The 18,813-nt window shown below is 33.1% G+C and overlaps 2 protein-coding genes, 1 long non-coding RNA gene and 1 pseudogene across 3 annotated transcripts; 2 read left to right on the top strand and 2 right to left on the bottom strand.

The window, feature by feature from the left end:
• The first annotated feature begins 4,440 nt into the window (after positions 1-4,440).
• On the top strand, positions 4,441-5,759 carry LOC145576966 (uncharacterized; annotated as a pseudogene).
• Positions 5,760-6,455: 696 nt separating this feature from the next.
• On the bottom strand, positions 6,456-6,971 carry LOC145575803 (RNA polymerase II C-terminal domain phosphatase-like 4). Its single transcript, XM_081633602.1, has one exon. The coding sequence runs from the start codon at positions 6,969-6,971 to the stop codon at positions 6,456-6,458; it is 516 nt and encodes a 171-aa protein (XP_081489728.1).
• Positions 6,972-8,535: 1,564 nt separating this feature from the next.
• On the top strand, positions 8,536-13,643 carry LOC145576967 (uncharacterized). Its single transcript, XM_081634674.1, has 5 exons — positions 8,536-8,702; positions 8,948-9,233; positions 10,064-10,210; positions 11,584-11,702; positions 13,075-13,643. Exons 2-5 carry the CDS (start codon positions 9,020-9,022, stop codon positions 13,174-13,176), a joined length of 582 nt encoding a protein of 193 aa, XP_081490800.1. The 5' UTR covers positions 8,536-8,702; positions 8,948-9,019; the 3' UTR covers positions 13,177-13,643.
• A 520-nt stretch (positions 13,644-14,163) lies between these two features.
• On the bottom strand, positions 14,164-16,411 carry LOC145576968 (uncharacterized). The gene is made up of 2 exons (XR_014098581.1): positions 16,277-16,411; positions 14,164-14,504 (listed from the first exon to the last, which is right to left on the bottom strand). It is a non-coding gene; the product is annotated as an uncharacterized LOC145576968 (long non-coding RNA).
• Between the last annotated feature and the right edge of the window lie 2,402 nt (positions 16,412-18,813).

The following is an 18,813-nucleotide window of genomic DNA, read 5'->3' on the forward strand; positions in this document are numbered from 1 at the left end:
AGATTGACCATGATTATTGACTCCAATGAACGGAGCAAATGGCATTTTATATCTATTTGAGACATATGTCGTATCAAATGAGATGACATCCCCAAAATCTTTGCATGCTGCTCTACTCCTACCATTCGCCTAAAACACATTCTTTAGTGCACCACTGATGTCATCGGTGTCATACATGTAAAAGAAATTTGAATTACTTGATATCATTTCGGAGAAATGCCTCCTCATCGCAACAAAGTCACCATGTTGTAAACTTAGTCTTCTAGTCTTGCTTATCAAATTACGACAATCCCTCTCATCAAAAGGAACATTATTATGGCCTCCATACTTGACTACAAATGAATTATAATTCTTTGCAATGGGAACACCAGCCGTGTCATTTTCCAAGATTGTTCTCTTATTTTGTTCACTAATGAATTTATAGTTTCGCATGAATTTGGAATTTTTCGGATCACAAGGGTGGTTATGCTCTAATTGAACTTTATTAAGCTTCCATAAACCATCAGAACTAAGTGATGCATTTATTTTGAATTGACATCCTGTGACACTTGATTTAGTTGCTCGTTGAGGATTGTTTGATTTCGATTTAAACTTACCCTCTTTTGAACAAACTAACCTTAATCTCTTACAATCACTATAATCTTCTATATGCCGATTTCGTTCAATGCCTACATCCGTTGTCATAGTTCTCGGTTTCTCTATTCTCTCGGAGCTTCTAATTCTGATTTGAAACCCAACATGATTCCCATATTCATGGCAATGGTTAATCACCTCTTCGGCCGATCCAAAAACCATCCCAACATATGGAGTAGTGACATTTTGTACACCATCATCACACAAACCTTCATGCTCCACATTGTCCACATCATTACCAATTTGACCACCTTCACCATCTTCAAAATCAGAATGTGCACTATCTCCGTCGTAAAAAATGTCTAAGTTTAGATCAAATTCGTCATTAGATTCATCACAATCTTCTCCCACATCAAGCACAACCTCATTCTTATCTTGTAGAATAGAGTATTCAATATTTAAATCAAAGCCTTGTGGAGGGTCCATCTACATTATATAAAATACATATATATTAGTTTTATTTAGTAAATATTAGTTTTAATAAATCATGTCCTATACAATAAAAAACATAAATAAAAAAAAAAAAAATTCATGCCCATATAAGTGTTTACCAGAATTCATTAAGCAAGGTAAGATACTTTGATTTTATTAATTAGTGAATATTAGTTATAGAAAAAAATATATATGGCAAAATCTTCCAGCTAATACTCCTAAACAAACGCCTTGCTAATACTCCTAAACAAACGCCTAACTAACGACTATATGAATACTAAAATAAATCAAAATAATATCATATAAATTATACATTCTAAACATATAATATTTTTGTTATTATATTAAATTAACCAATGTCATACTCTACGAATGGTACTCCTACATCAACAATAACAAAATTATATATATAACTGTATTCATTCTTTCAAAAACAAAAAAAAAAAAAAAAAAAAAAAAAAAAAAAAAAACCAAATGCATATATAAGATAGAAACGAACGATTTGCTAAATTGGTGCTAAAAAATAAAGAAATTACTAAAATAGTGTTCACTTTAAAATATTTCTCAAAGTAGTGTTCACTTAGGATTGGAAAACTCTAAACCTAATTTTTATCGCTTCGTATTTAAAGTCTAAATAAAAAAATCATTGGAGTCTCAATACTATTCTCTAAGGGTTTTAATCAACCATTGTTCCAAACATTGATGTTTCATGTTACATATTTTTTTGACAATTTATATCCATAACAAATATGCTACAAACGGACTGCAATAATCAATTCACTTATTTGAAGTAGGGGAAGCATGAAATGTCTAGCTTTGGTCATATCATTGTTAGGGACATCCTTAAACTATTTGCTTTGTGCAGTTATGCTCCTTTATTGATTACTCGCAAGTCAGCAGATGCTAGAAAATTTTTAAATATTTATATTACTACATATTCATACTCCATAGTTCATATATCCATTTTTACTATTAATAAAATACAAAAGCATTAATGATGAGGCTCAATGCTAAATAAAATTAAGATGTCGTAAGCATTATTTAAGATAAAAAATTTGATGTTTGACTTAATAAAGATATATCTTATATGCATAAATGAAAGTTTGGCTTGAAGAAATCCTACATACTGTAATCTCTGATGTTCTCCTTGATTAAGATTTGAGTAAGTAATAGATAAAAACCTCTTTGTGTAAAAAAAATAATAATAATAATAATTTGATGATATATATATTTATTAGGATTTTATTAGAAAAAAGTTAGGTTCGTAATTTCCGAACCTACATGGACACTAAATTGAGAAATATTTTTAGGTGAACACTATTCTAGTAATTTCTTTATTTTTCAACACCACATTGGCAAATCGTTCGATAGAAACATCATCAGTCTTTTACGAAAAAAACAAAAGATAGAAACATCCGAGGGATTTAGCGGAGGAATACTATTAAAAGATACCCACATATATATAAACTGATGCATTGTCTATATAAAATAATGAGTAAAATCTTTCCCTTATTAAAAAATATAAATAAAAAAAATCTTGATGCATTGACATGTATATATATATATAGTACATACCTGCGATAATCACCGGTTCATCCACATTAATCTCAAACAATAATGATTGACAATTTAAAAGTAAGATACGATTGTATATTTGTTTTTCTTCTTTTGATTGATCAATCATTCAAACTATACAAATTATGAGAATAGAAGAATGCTTTTTTTTTTTTAGATTTGTAATGTAATCAGAATTTAAAAAGTAAACTAAGAATCAATGAATTACTAGTAGTACTTTAATTGCGTAGATTTCAAGAGTAGAATTCCCCAGTCAAAAAAAAGATAAACTAAGAATCAGTTCTTTTTTATATTAATCTAGTAAGATAATTAATTACCTAGAAATCAGTTCTTTTTTAAACTAGCATATTGTCCACCTAAGCTTCCACCTTGGTCCAACTCAGACTCCATGTCATTGGGTTGGTAACCCACAGGGTTAGCAGATCATTCTCCGTTCAGTCATGTTAATTTTAAAACCCCAGGTATTACTTTTCTCTCTCTCCATTTGTTTTTGTGATTCCATTATAAAGTTTCCATCTTTTTAGCTTATTGGCTGTAATATGTAATTTATTCGTCACTCTATCAATTATAATTCCACTTTAATTGTCTGATTATATAATTAATTTGTATTTTTAATGTAACAAAATTGGAACTAAATTCTTGTAAATTTCATCAAAAGTTCATTGTCAATCATAGTAATTTGCATAATTTGATAGGATAAAAGTAAAAATATATCATAGTAATGCTAAATCCCACTTGGAACTTAAGCGAAATGATCATGAATGTTCTGATTTCATGGGATTTATAGTATGTTTTCTTTGTAGACAATAGGAAATTCTGATTTCATGGGATTTATTTAGATTGATTTTGCATTATTAGAAAAAAAAGGGGGGAAAGGGTTGAATTAGAAATGTTATTAATTTCTGCAAGTATTTTGTAGCATCAATGATGAAAAATCCCTCAAAATGATAAAATTATGGGCTTTTAGTAGGCTTATGGGTTGTTTATAACTACATTCCATGGCAAGCTGGTCAATTGTATACTAATATTGGGTTAGTATGTTCTGATGTAGTAGGCAAATGTATACAGTTATCGAGTTTGTTTTTGAGTTATGTGTTCTTAAATGCCTGGAAAAATCACAAGAGCGGTAGTATGTCGAATTTTGTGGTGTATGGTGCATTTTCAAATCTCAATGTGCCTACTAATATTTTGGGAGAAGGGCACTATTCCTGGGGAAAATGAGGTATAGGCTTGATTATATCAGAAATTACAAGTGCTTAGGAGGTTCATTTAATAAGCTTGTCACAGAAGTAACTCTGGTGAAATACTCTCTGTGTTTCCCCATCCTAAAGTCCGAAGTAATAGTCATATATACTATTTTGGGTGTTAAATTAGTTACATTCCCGTAATGTTTTAGGATCAAATTTATCCAAGACGGCCCTACTTAAATTGATGGTTGGAAAAAGTATGACAAAGACACCAATGTTGAAGAATATCAAGCTAGATTCATGGAAATAATTTTAAACGGCAGTTGAGGTTGTAGCTTACACCTTACAGTTGCTAAGTTACACCAAAAGGTGACATGCTAAAGTGGTCTTAAAGCACCTTATCTTTTCTTTGTTTTTGGTAATTCTATTGAGAGCCTGAATCTATGGTTAATATTTTTGAACTGTCCCCTTCCAACCCAAGTGCCTTCATTGTTCTTTACTTGCTTTTTTGGCGAATCAATATTTTATTCTAGGACTATACTTATAATCTCATCTAACATGGTAGTATTCTCTAGGTTCAAATAGTTGACTGCTGATTAGCAAAAGAAGGGACATGGGCATTACAACAAGGATAACTGAGATATTATCCTCTCTTGAAGTTCTTTGAAATCCTGTTTTCGCGTATAAAGGTATGTACTTTCTAGTCTTTACTCTCCTATACAGCATAAAGTGTATGTTTTATACCCTATTCCTCAAAACTTTACCTTATATCAGGCCTGCTGGCTTCCAGGACTGCCCAGACTAGGATATGTGTGTTTGAAGCTGCAGCATCAGAACTTTGCTGGGATTTGTGCGAGTGTTTCTCTTGGTTTGAAAAGTTATGATGATACTTTAAGGAATGAGAATGGGGTTTTTCTACCAGAAACTAAAGAGTTTGAGTTTGCAAAGGAGGGGATTCCATCACTTAAACCAGGGAAAGTCATTGCAGTTCCCACTGATACTATTTATAGTTTTGCTTGTGATGCTTGGTAAGCTCTTGTTGTAAGTTGTAAACAGAATTCATGAAATCAAAGGGCGTAAACTCACAATCCCTCTTGCCATTTGTGTTGGCGATGTTTCAGTCCTTTCAGACATAAAGTGGTTTGCTGTTACAGATTATCTGCCAGAAACTTTGATTGACGCTCTCCTTCCTGGGCCCGTGACTTTAGTGCTAAGACGAGGTTCTTGCCTCATTTTTGAGTTTTTCTTTACAATTTGATTTGGTGAAGCTGGGTACATGCTTGCTTTGTATTATTTTAGATACACAAGTATTGATAGTACTTAGAAGCAGGGAAGCTTGTTTTGGGTTTCATGATTTCATCAGATTAAACTGATATATAACGAATAACTGTTAGTCTTTTTATTTCAGGTGATTTGAGTAATCTTGAGAAGTCACTAAACCCGGGATTAGATAGCATTGGTGATCAAGTGCCTAATACTAATTTCATTAGGATAATTGCTCGAGGTACTGGAAGCACTTTAGCTCTGCTAGTGCAAACTTGAGTGGGCATCTTAGCAGTGTCTATGTGAAAAACTTTGAAAAACCTCTGGCAGCATTGTGCATGTGTTTGATGGTGGTGACTGGTGAGCTTCCAATGGGTCGTGCAGGATTTACAATTGTGGATTTGACTCGAGTCCTGGAAAATATAAGATACGTAGGGCTGGCGGGTCAGTACTCAAACTAGGAAAATAGAATGCTATTCTCTCCGTCCCCTAGTAACATTTTCATGGTTTGGTTGTTTTTATATATCAATTCACATTTCACAGCAGCATTAAAATTCCCTGTTATTGATACTACACATTTTTCGTGTTTATGTATGTACGTACAATGTGATTCATATTCAATATTAATAATCTCATATGTAATGCTCCATAACACAATTCTTGTGATATTACGACTTATTTTTGTACATAAAATACAACAATGTTGTATACTCCAATGTATTCTTGTGAACTCTAAGCATTGATTTGGCTACATGCCTACACATTGGCTTTTTTCTCACTAGCTATTTTCCAAACGAACTCAAATTCAGCCATTCGACGATGTGAACATGCTCAACATGTTCATTCTATATCCAAAATGCTCCAATATGCTCGTCTTTAACATCATTTTCATCCGTATTTTCATTGTTCCTACCTTCGTATTTAGCTTCGATCAAGTGATTACAAGTATATATTTCAAAAAAAAAAAAAAAGTGATTACAAGTATAGTAAATGACTTAAAATAACAACATGGACAAAACTTCAAGACCCAAATTCTTCAAAAATATTATAGAAAGGAAAATAAAAACATAAGACTTAGACGGACAAATACTGCAACTTTACAATGAACATACTGAAATTGAAATTGTTCTAGGATTCACAATTAGACAAAAACATCCAACTTACAACCGGTAGAATTGGGGAAAAGACAAACCCTAAAATCGACAATGAAATGAACAAAATTACTAAACATTAAACAATAAAGGAAACTTTGGTGGATTGTATGAGAAATATCGAAAACCATACATCCAAAATCACTACATTGATGCCGAATGAACCCTTACTCGATACCCAAAAGTCACTCGATAATCTTTCAATAAATACTGATTAATCGAATTGATCTCGAACACTTTCAAGAACTTGCCTAACATCTTTCCCAGAAAAATTCCTATCCTTCTTATCATAAAACACATTATAAACCGTCCTTAAAACTTCCAAAACCCTAGCAAGATCTTGATCATCTTCCAAAGGAGATTTCTGATTGAAAAAATTATAGGGTTTAATTTGAATCAAATTAGCCTTATGTTCACCCCAAACCTCTTCACAATCATCCACAATCAAAACAACCCGTTCGTAAGACAACACAACATCAAGCCCCTTTCGATCTGACTTTGTACAATGCTCCTTAGAAATAACCCTCGTAAAACAAAAGTTGCTGTCGAACACGCCCATCTTTGCCTCGAGCAACTTACCCACTTCCCTAGCGTAGGATTGTTCCGCCATGGTGTATATCGACAAATCGAACATCGTACTAACTCGCTCGAGAAAATGACACGTGCCCGGCCTTAACTTGACTAACCAATCACCACCCAAGATCTCAAACACGTCATCATCTTTACCCATTTTGTTCTTTTTTCGATCCTTTAGGTTAACTTTCTTGGTGTGAATTAACGTGTTGTCCAAGTCAAGAACTAAGTGAAGCTTCTTGCGTTTAAGTAAGGTTTCGAGATCACGGTCTCGAACACGACGAATGGCGTCGAGGGTGAGGGAGAGTTTAGGATCAATGTAACGGAGTTGTATGGTGGTGGGATTATCGCACTTGTTCTTGGTTTTCTTGCAAGATGCGCATGAATTGTTGATGAATGCAAAATGTTGGCATGGCCTGGGTTGTTGTTTTTCTTGTCGATTGATAATGTTGCTAGTATTTCTTCCATGTTTTTCGATGATTTTTTTATGAATTTGAGAGGGTGAATTTTAGTTTAATTTGGAGGGAAAGAGGTATATATAGGGTACTATATACTCCATTATAGAAGCTGAATGAAATAAGTCGGTTTGTGTTATTAGCGTTTTGATGGGTTTAATAGTTTGATTGATTTGCTAATTAACATAAATAAAAATACTATTTGTACCCTTTCGATAAATAAAGATTAGTCTATATGTTGTGATAATTACAACATGTAGTATAAAATGTAGAATTAACATTTTTTATCTACAAAAAAAAAATATATATATATATATATATATATATATATTTGGAAATGTGATATTGATAATACCGTTTCAATAGACTTTTTCGATCTGATTGTGAATATTTGCGGTATTTAAACTTTTACACTAAAGTATAAATTAATTTTGATAACATAACCACATTACATACATAATACATTAGTTAGTTTATACCTTTCCTAGTAGTGAATAAAAGTGACTAAGTGAGTTGTTTGTAACAGAAAAAAATAATAATTTCCAAAAGATTTATTCAGATTAATCTTGCCAAACCAAGTTTACACATAGTTCTAAAGTTCGAGAGGAACTCAAATTCAATTCAATCTAATCAAAGTGAGCAATATAAGTATATAACTTTTGTTTGACATTGCCGTGATTTTCTATTTTCTGTTTTTTGGTTTTTTGTTTTTTCATAATTATATAATATATGTCATATAATAATGAATAAAAACTTAATCAAATATATGAAAATCATTTTTATTATGAAAACTGACAACAGAAAAGTGGAAACACCTTTCTCTTGTTTCCTGTTTTTTGTTTTTCGTTTTCTAAAAAATTGAAAATTGAAAACAAAAAACAATGTCAAACAAGCCACAAGGTTTGCTTGGCTTAAACTGGTCACAAGTTGTGCCTTTGGTCTGACCCATTGCCCAAGTCTACTAAGAACTAACTATACGTGATAGTGTGTCGACATTTTCAATCAAGCGATTTGAGACTTGCCAAAACCCTATTATGTCTTGTCATCATGCTTAGTCGTATATCGCTTAAGTGAAATTAAATCTATTTTTTTTCCTCAAAAACAAATTTAATATATTTTTAATTACTTTATCGTGTAAGACGTTTTCCAAAAGAGAAATAACTTAGACATGGCGTACATAATACCATGTCGTATCATGTTGTGTCGTGCATTTTTTTTGTGGCCATGTCTTGCAAAACCACGGCCATGCCCAACCTATTGCCATCTCTCTAGGCTCGGCCCGTAGCCAGCCCTTATGCCTGTAAGGCTGTAATGTTAAAGAATCCGACATAAAATCACTCCAAAAGAAAATCGCAACACTTCAGTCTCTCCGCCATCTTCTTCTCGGCACCACTGCCGGCGCCGGTAGTCTTGTACTCTTTTTCAGCATTAAGGTACTCAAAACTCTTTCTCTCGCTTTCCTGTTCTTAGATTTCATCCTGTATAATTGCAATTTTGCTTACCCAATCTTGTACTTCTTTTGAAATTTCTGGTATCTTTTGCTTTTTTTTTTTTTTTTTTGGTTATAATTTTTTTTTGTAATAGAACAATCAATTATCTGGTTTCTTTCTTTTGGGTGATAATTTTTATAGAATCCTGCATTTCAATTGTTTGATTGTAAAGTTCTATTCTTGTTCAGTTGTTCCAGATAAACAAAAACCCAATTAATTGAAAGTAACCCAGTTGGGTTTTGCCGAAAAAAGGGAAGAAAATGAAATGGAAATATGCAATGGTGTGTTCTTCAAATCAGAACAGAAGCATGGAAGCTCATAATTTGTTAAAAAAACAAGGGTTTGATGTCTCATCTTATGGTACTGGTGCCCATGTTAAGCTTCCTGGACCCTCACAAAGTAAACCTAATGTTTATGAGTTTGGTACTCCTTATAAGCAAATGTTCGAGGAGCTTCGTCGAAAAGACCCCGAATTGTATCCTTACATTATTGTGTTCAAATTTTTAAAGCAAATGAAGTGGGTTTTGATTATTGTTGTAGGTTGTTCTTGAATTTTGGTAAATTCAGTGTTGATTGGGGAGTAGTTTTGATGCATTATATCAGGTCAATGAAGTCATTATGTTTTCAAGCATAGTTGAATGGATTTCAAATGATTAAATGTGTTTGTTCTTGCTCATTTATATTGTGTTAAATGAGTATAGTTGATTTTGGAGTTGTTTGATGGATATAGAATGCAGTTGGAGTTTTTCTAGTTTCTGATGTGTGGTGTATTACTCTTTCATGCATTTTGAACTCTGTGCTTGTTTTCGAAATAATAGGCCTTTTAACTGTTATTCATGTAAAAGACTACCGGTGCCAATAGTAATTCATAAGCAAGCAATTCTATGATCGATCTTTTTTTTTTTTTTTTCTTTAGGGAAGTTGTTTCCTTGATAGAGCTCTAAAAATCAGGAATGGTAGGCTGCATCTTAGATTTCCAGGGAGTTTAAAACATAGAAATTGGAGAATTGCAATGAAATTTAGCTTAGAAATTGTACTGAGGAACTAAGGTGACAGCTATTGTAAAGTACTGTCCCATTCAGTTTTATGTAGACATTATTGTCTCCGATAGGGCAGGGGTATCATGCTTGAACATATCTTTATAGTTTATACTACTGAGCGACTCTTTATTAGCCAATGACTTCTGAGTTAGTTTTTACTTTTGTGTAGTTGAGTTTGAGACCGAATCTTTTAAGTTGGGTTTGCCACTTTTTTCCTTAATGTTTTAGTATTATTTTGAGTTGGTTGGCCTTAACAGTTGCCTATGTACAAGCGTAATGGCATATTGCCGATGCTGAAGCGGAATTCAGCTGTCAAGCTTGCTCCTCAACGCTGGCAAGATAATGCACATGATGGTGCATTTGATGTGGTGTTTACATTTGAAGAAAAGGTCTTTGACATGGTTGTTGAAGGTAAGCTATTTGGATGCTCTCTAGGGGCTGATAAAGCTCTTGTGGTTCCTGTCTAATTACACATTCAGATAATGGTATAAATGAAATAATTTGGAAGAAATCATAATGATCTCAATCTTCTTTGAACTTAATCAATTGTTCCTTTTTAGTTTTTAATTTTTTATTTTATTTTTGTATTTTCTTTTTTGTTTCCATATGAATTTTTTGTTTTGGATATTGCTCTAAGGAGGACTGATGTTTTCTTTGTTTGAGTTGCACGTGTATTGCCTTAAATTGATTTCCATAAGAATTTATGGAGTTAGTGAGATGTTTAACTTGAAATGATAACACTCTAGAAATGCCTCATGATACTGTCAATTAACATACTTGTACTATATTTAAGCTCTACGTGATCTAGTATCATGGGCCATGATAGCTCAACCAATATAGATACTCCCTATCTGGTGGGGACTGACTTAACACCCATTGTTTGAAAGATTTCAGATCATTTATACTTTTTCAGAAATTCGTATAACTGCGATGCCATTTAGGTATATCTCTATGTTTTTAGGAATATGTGCTTTAAACAATTCTCTTCTCATGATGAAAACAATTATGGTGTTTACAAGCTTGTAACTCCCTGAATCCACTTAAAGTATATTTTGTTGATGTCTATAAGCAAGATATGATAACGGAAAACAGACTCTGTACTTTTGTAGCCATTTTGAGCTGAATAGAGCAATATATTTCAATCAGTTTCCATTCTTCCAGTTAACACAAATTTATCTCAGAATCATAGCAAATTTTGAATGAATAATGAAACTATTATGCTTCATTACCACATATCATAATTGCTATTCTTTAGTCGTATGGATGACCAAAATACTGAAGTTTGTTCATCAGGTTAGAGAGATCAATTGGTTATTTAATTTAACTTTTAACCTTTTAATAAAACCACCAGCCAGAATGGTCTCTGTTTAAATGAGATCTAAGGAGGTCTATAAGTAAGCAACTTACCCAAAAAATTCAAAAGCTATTAGAGAGGCTGTTGCTGAAACGCCTGAAAGTATCCGGTGATCCAAGAAGCTGAGAAATTTGTATCAAAGAGTAAAGCCATTGTCAATGTTGGATATCCTGTACTGGCTTTTGATCAATTGCTTTTAGCTGGTTATGATATGATTATAAGAGATACAAAATGGCTTTCTTGTCCTTTTTTGATTTCCGTTGTGGTGTCTTTCATCACATATACTGGCTTTTTTTTGCTTTGCGATGATTTTCATTTACTACTTTTAAGTTTCAAGCTCTTGCCTACTTTGCATCAGTCAAGTCATGTTTGATTATATCTTAGAGTATTGAAATTGAGAAGAATTCATGAAGTACTTATTGTTGGACAGATGTTTACAACCGTGACCATGTACTTATGAAACCTGTTGCTATCATCAACCTTGAGGTAAAAGATAATCATGAGGAGGCGGCTATTGGTGGTCGCCTTACACTCGATCTGTGCCAAGAGGTAATGCACTGTTGCTCTGCTCTTTTATTAGTAATTAGTATCTTTACTCATACCACTAAAGCTTATCTTTCTTCTTATTACTACCTCCGATTCATATTATGTGCAACATTTAAATAACCGGATGATACATTATGTGCAACAAATGTGTTTTCTTTCCTTTTTAACTTGTCATTTCTCTCTATCTCTCTCCCCATCACATGCATCTCTCTCCATTTACTCCCTCCGTTTTGTATTAATCGCAACACTTTTCTTTTACATCCGTTTCATATTAATTGCAACTCTTCTATATTTGGAAAGGGTCCACCATTATTTTATTATTTCTCTCTCCCACTAACTCCACTTTTACAAATATTTTATTATTTCTCTTTCCTGTCAACCCCACTTACACTACTTTCTTTATTATTTCTCCGTCTTACTAACAATACTTTATATTATAAAATATCTTATTTCGGGCCCCACCCTATAAATATTCTTAAATTTTGTGAACACCTTAATGTTGCGATTAATACGAAACGGAGGGAGTAATACTAAAAAACAAATTTTGTCTAGGAATCTGTGTCAAAACCTTTGTTGCACATAATATGAAACGGAGATTTTTTTTTTTTTTTTGTGGGGGGGGGGGGTTGCAGAATTTAGATTGAATTGTTGTTAGTGTTGCCACTAATTGATTACATTTTTTGCTTTCTACTTGGTGCTACTCCACATCCATTTTGTGTTAGCCATTTGTAGTAGCATTTTACCTTGAGTTTCTCATTCTGCCAGTCACTTGGACATAGGGCCAGACATAGGGCTTTTGTAGCAATGTCCAATTGGTGCATGATAGGGCTTTCTATGGTACCTAAACACGATTCCAGTTATTTGAAAGTTATATTGGGGGAAGGGAGAAGAATATTGTTGAGACAGACTGTCAATTGCAAATTTGCAATAAAATACTATTAGGATGAAACTTAAATTGATGTTTTTGTAGGAAATTATGGATGTGTTTGTTTTTGGGGAATATCATTTTCCAGGAAATTAGGTTTTTTCATGTCGTGGCTTGCAAGGGGTGAAGCCATGATAATATTTTTTGTAAGTTAAATTTAGTCTTCCCATCAGAGGATAACATACTGTCTAAGTGTGTAATGTATATATGTAAGCAATGGGACATTATTCTCCCTATTCATTATGTTCCTCAAGCACCTCTCTTAAAGGAATTAATCAAAGGAAAATTGAATTGAATTGAAACATTGAAAAATATACAAGTACTTTCCATTGAAAATAAAACTCTGTTCAAAATGTGTTCTTTTTGAAAAAGCACAACCTATATAGTATATGCTTATGCTTATATTGTTACCGGCATACAGCTTCTTTTAAGTATGTGAAAATGATGCAGATTGATGCAATTGATTCCTGGGAAGATAAGATAGATGAGATCATTGCTGCTTTTGAAAGACATCATAGACGGAAGATCGTCTACACCATATCCTTCTATTAAAGACAATAATGGAAATTCTGGCGCTGGCTGAGCAATGTTTCAACAGCTTTTCCATGGATTAATTTCACATTCATCTTGACGTTATGCTGTATATGACATATTGAGGTAACCAACCTGCTGATGGAAATAGTTTACAAAGTCAAGCCTCGAGAAGTTCTCATGCACAAAGAACGGTTGCAGATTGCTAGGCGCTAGCCACGCTACCATCATTGCCTGTAGCACTGTCTTAAACTTCAGATATTGTATAGTTTTTAGCTATAGGTACTATTGTGGTATTATGCAAAGATGAGTAGTGGGTGCAACAACCGCGCAAGACTACTCGATTTTGCAACGAGTATGCTCCTGTTTTTTTTTTACATCAAAAGAAGAAAGAAAAACATAACTATTTTACGTGCACCCTTTGATTTGTTGGTTGGTCCGTCAAAATTAACAAGGGGTATGTTATAGAATACAGTATGTGTTGTGAATTCCTCTTCCTGTCATATTATGTGGTTCCTTTTAAATCGACGTGAACTAAAAAGTTAAAGAGAGGATGAGGGGCACAATCACTAATCACTATAAAATTAAAGCTTGAAAAATGTATGTTCACTTCTTTGTAGAAGTCCACCTCATTACAGTTTAAATTTCGCTATTTGATGAACTCAAAAAGAGGTATATATATTACACTATTATGTAGTATGATTGAACGGTCCCATAAAATTATGTCATATTCTTAATTATGCAATTGACATATCGTTCTCTTATCCCAAATAAATATCGAAAATGTGTGCCCTTAAAATTACCAGGTGATTTCCAATTCGAAACTTTGGGTTCCATACTCTTGTTGGGCAGCCTAGACCCTAGTAAGCACATTTAACGACAATATTAATTTGTATTTATGGTGCCGTATTTTCTGCACTAAATCATGAATTGATTGTTGCAACTTATAAGCAATTAACCAATGATAGGTCATCGTCAAACGTAAAAGACAATTTAATCAAAAGCTAATTTGGACAAACATAAAATCATTTGTTACAGTATTCTTGATTACACTTGACATTCTTTTAATTCTTAGCTACAACTAAGCAAATACTGGTAATTATTTGCCTTTTGTTTGTTTGTATAGTATAGCATATTCATACAAATTTCTCTAATAATTTTCCTACTAAGGGCCAAAATAAGAGAAATTATATGAAGCCTAATACTCTCGATCACACGTGCAATGTGGCCAGTTCTGTTACAATGCCAACACAAAGCCTTTTGTTTGTTGCTTTCCTGAAAAGTTGTGCTCATATTATACAAGAGTTGTAAATCTTGACGCGAACAAAAACCTGCAATCCAATCATGCCCTGCATACAAACACATAAAGAAAGAATAAAAAAGGCCATCAATAAATATTTGGAAGGACTTGAAGAATCAAATGGTTATGTTATTCAATTTAGTGAACTAATCAAATTAGTGACTGTATATCACAAGTGTCAACTAAAACTGCAATCAGTTTCTAATAATGCAATGCTCTAACTTGCTGGCAACCTTAATGCCCTCACAAATGATATTTCTTACAACACAAGTTCAGCAATAAAAATAAGAAACTGTTTTCATTCATTTTCAATCCAACAATATAATAGTATATAAATTAGTATTAATAGATTTTGATGCGTATAAGCAATCTACCTAAGTTCATTATAAAAAAGGGGATACTTTCTTCACCTTCTTTGGTTTAAAACACTCTTTCTAAAATCACAAATCCCCTAAAATTTCCCTCCTTTCTCAAAGTATGGCTTTGAAGTGGCTCTTAAATTCTGTCTTCACTCACACACTTGTACACGCACCTGATCAGAAACAAGGCCTAACTGTCGAGAAAGTTAACTTACAGGCCAAAGAGACTGGTGTTAGCACCTTCCAAATGCCTCTCAATTACCCACGATACAAAAAGGCAGACTATGAGAATATGGAGGAATGGAAGGTGGACATGCTGTTGAATCAGTATGGTCTTGGTCATCACGTCAAGGGTTCCCTTGACACGAAGAGGAAGTTTGCTATGGGAGCATTCCTCTGGCCTGACCAGCTCTGAATCATTCAGTTATTCAACATGGTGCTTCTGAAAGGCCTTTAAGAACTGGAGTTGCCTAGATAATATGGGGACTTACAAGGCCTGTTAACGTTTAAGAAATATATACTACTACCTCCGTCTAGATTTAGTTGTCATGACTCATGACACTAATGCAAATTACCATATCAACATGACAATTACATCTAGACGGAGGGGGTACTGTCTTGTATATATAGGTAATAAAACATAAGTGGTGCTCTCTAGCATGTCTTATAAGTCCTGTAAGGAGGTCACTCAGTCATTTGGTCCTGGTTGCCCACAGTTTCAGACAGCTTAGTATGAAGTTGGGGAGAAAGGAAGGGAAATTTAAAGAGTGTTCTTTAGCTAGTAGATCGTGAAGGAGTTTTTTGTAGTATATTATACATTACTTCATATAAAGTATTACTAGTTTCCTAAAGGTGAGCTATATGTGTTGTTTTTCTGTTAATATAACACCAGAATCATACTCAGAATCAGGCAACGATTACAACCCCATAAATCATGAACTTCCAAGAAAAGAAATGGTGTAAAAGAAGCAAATAATAATGAGCTAAAAGGTGCAACTTCCATGCAGCGTAAGAGCACTTATTCCTAATTTGACAAGAAAAGTACAATTATAACAGTTGTACTGTGAGTTTGTGACCATGAATGTTTCTTCACACAAATGACAAATTCCAAACTTTCACAGTTTCTAGAGTCTAAACCTGTCTGATATAGGAAACCAAAAAAGTACTGTATAAAACTTAACCAAGGACACTGGACACCCTCTCCCCAAACAACTATAAATTTACCTCCGAGATTAGACAAAATACCCAATTCGATGGTAATTTCTTATTGTACTTAATAATTTGTGAACGAATTAAATGATCAAAGTTATAAAAAAAAAACACACACACGCACACATTGGCCAGTGGCCACATACAAATGTTAAAAAAAAAAGAAGCGATGACAGCATAAGAAAACAAACAAATACATAAAAAAAATTTCATAATAAAAACAAAACAAAAACAATGAAAACTTTTTTCCCACCATCGTTTCTTTTGGGTAACTGTAATTGGGTTACTGGCAATTTTGCCCAAAGATAGTAATTTAAGGGAAATACTCTGTACTAATAAGGGAGGAAAAAGTTGGTGGAAATTGGACAAGAATTCACATGGTGTTACAATAATAAAGCTTTAAACTAATGGTGAAGAAATGCAGGCGGCAAAACTATAGTTTATGTGGGCTCAAATTAAAGATTCAGCCAAAATCCAAAGACCATAAATCCAAAAGCATTCGATACTACAGTACCACTATTTTACTCTCACCCTCTCATTCTACCAAAAACAAAATACCCACTAACAGTTGCTGGCTTTTGAAAAATGAAAACTAAAGCAGTATATTCTCCACAATACCAAAAAAGCTCTTAAAAATGACTAGTTCCTTACTTTGGTCTGGCTATAAATTGCTTATATTTTTGGGTTGAAAGGATGGCTAGTTGGCTATCTGTTGCCATTACATAATGCCATGGTCCTAGCAGAATGTTTTTTATGAGATGCCACAATCACTAGAACTAACATTTCAAATCTCAACCCTGTCATATAATGTGCAAAGTCAATGGTAGGTAATTCTATGTACTTTGTTATCACTAGTTGGTAACGAAGGGATCACAGCAACACCGCCCACTACGAATTCTAGTGATGGCGGATTTGGAAGCAGTGTTTCCTAATATTTTGCTAACAACGATCCAAACCATGCAAATTAATACTATTCTACACATACATATATATCATCGCAAATTAACACGATGATGCTGAGGAAGTGATTAAGAAAAAAAATGGTTTGAGATTCTAAGCTTAAACAAACGAGTCTTTATGCATGAATCAAGTGTTCTACTATTGTTCAGAAAGAAGCAAACGGTTAAAATTACGACAAGTATATAAATTTACAAATGGACATGGCATAAAATAGCAATATAGCAAGAAACATACCATGTGCAAGAGGCCTACAAAATTATATAATCTGGTGGATAAGAATGGAGATGGAAGATTTTTACAAATCAAATTCTACTAGTATATGAAAGATTGATACGTTTGCCAATTCTATGAGATAAAATAAAAGTAGCTAGATTGATTATCACCATTTAAAATATGAAAGAAATTCATGCACCCTTATTTTAGATAAAAATTATTGATACCTAAGAACTCATGTGGACCCATGCAACTGTGAGTCAATACTTAAATAAGTATGCAAATGAATACATGATAGCCAACTAGAGGAAAATTTGGTTAGGAATTGTCAATTTATTTTATTGTACATTTAGCATTATAGTGTGGATGCAATGCAATGCCTAATTTCAAGTTGGAAGTGCATGAAATCAAGATGTTAATGCATCATAATTAATGTAACTAGAAGCCAAAACTAATCAATTTATTTACCATTAGAGAGACTTGTTAACAGTAGTGTTTTTAGGGATTGCAATTTACATTGCAGAAGAGATTTTGGGCGCTTGGGGTATCATGGAGAGGAACAACTTAGGCAAAAATGAAACATCATATATTATGATGTTTTAATTACAATCCTAAATAAGATTTTATAACTTTAGTAGTGTATAATATGATACTCATGTAAGAACTTAGGCAAAAATGAAACATCATATATTATGATGTTTTAATTACAATCCTAAATAAGATTTTATAACTTTAGTAGTGTATAATATGATACTCATGTAAGAATATGATATGGTAATGATTTCACAAAAAGACGTTTACAATATACGTTGGGGTATTATTTCTATCATTATCCCACCTTAGTTAGGCTGTATTAGAAAATATAATAACATTTTTGAACATCCTAAAAAGTACTCCACATATGTCAATTAATTCCGAATAGAGAATATAATCCCGGGTCTCTACAACAACCTTTCAAGTACACACCAAGCAGGTTAATGCCCTCCTTCACAAAACCTCACTCTAAAATTCAGCTGGGCCAATTGACATTCCTAACATAATCACAAGCTTGGAGTTATTATAGAATGAAGTATTGATCTACCCTTCATAAAGTGAGTAATTATACAATACATGATTGTATATGCAACTAGAACTAGTATATTGGAATTGGACTATAAACAATACTAACAAGAAAATATGAGCAATTTTGGGTAATATAATATAACAAGAGATCCTGTATAAAAATAGAAGTCGTGTAATTGAGGAAGAAGGATGGTCATCTTTCACTATAAGAATAACAAACTTCTATATGAATGAGTGCTTATAATGTGAACTTGGATTTTAGCTCCTAAATTTCAAGGTGAAGTAAGCAAAAAGGGAGATTAATCCATCAAAAATTGCATTTACGCGTCCCTTTAACTGAAAGGCAGCTAAATATCCCCAACCTTCCGGATGTTGGCAAAGCCTCCTAAGGTGACATGAAGAGGGGCAAAATAAGACAGGAAGAGAGAGGGCACAGTAACTTCTTAATGCTAAACATAATTCTTAGATTTTTTTTTTTATATAACAAGAGAAGAGTAAAATTTTAATTACTATTTACTAGTATTGATGTCCCCGATCAATACGTGGTTTTTTGTT

The sequence above is a fragment of the Chenopodium album genome, chromosome 13 (genome assembly GCF_948465745.1).
Source record: "Chenopodium album chromosome 13, dcCheAlbu1.1, whole genome shotgun sequence".
Taxonomy (NCBI): domain Eukaryota; kingdom Viridiplantae; phylum Streptophyta; class Magnoliopsida; order Caryophyllales; family Amaranthaceae; genus Chenopodium; species Chenopodium album.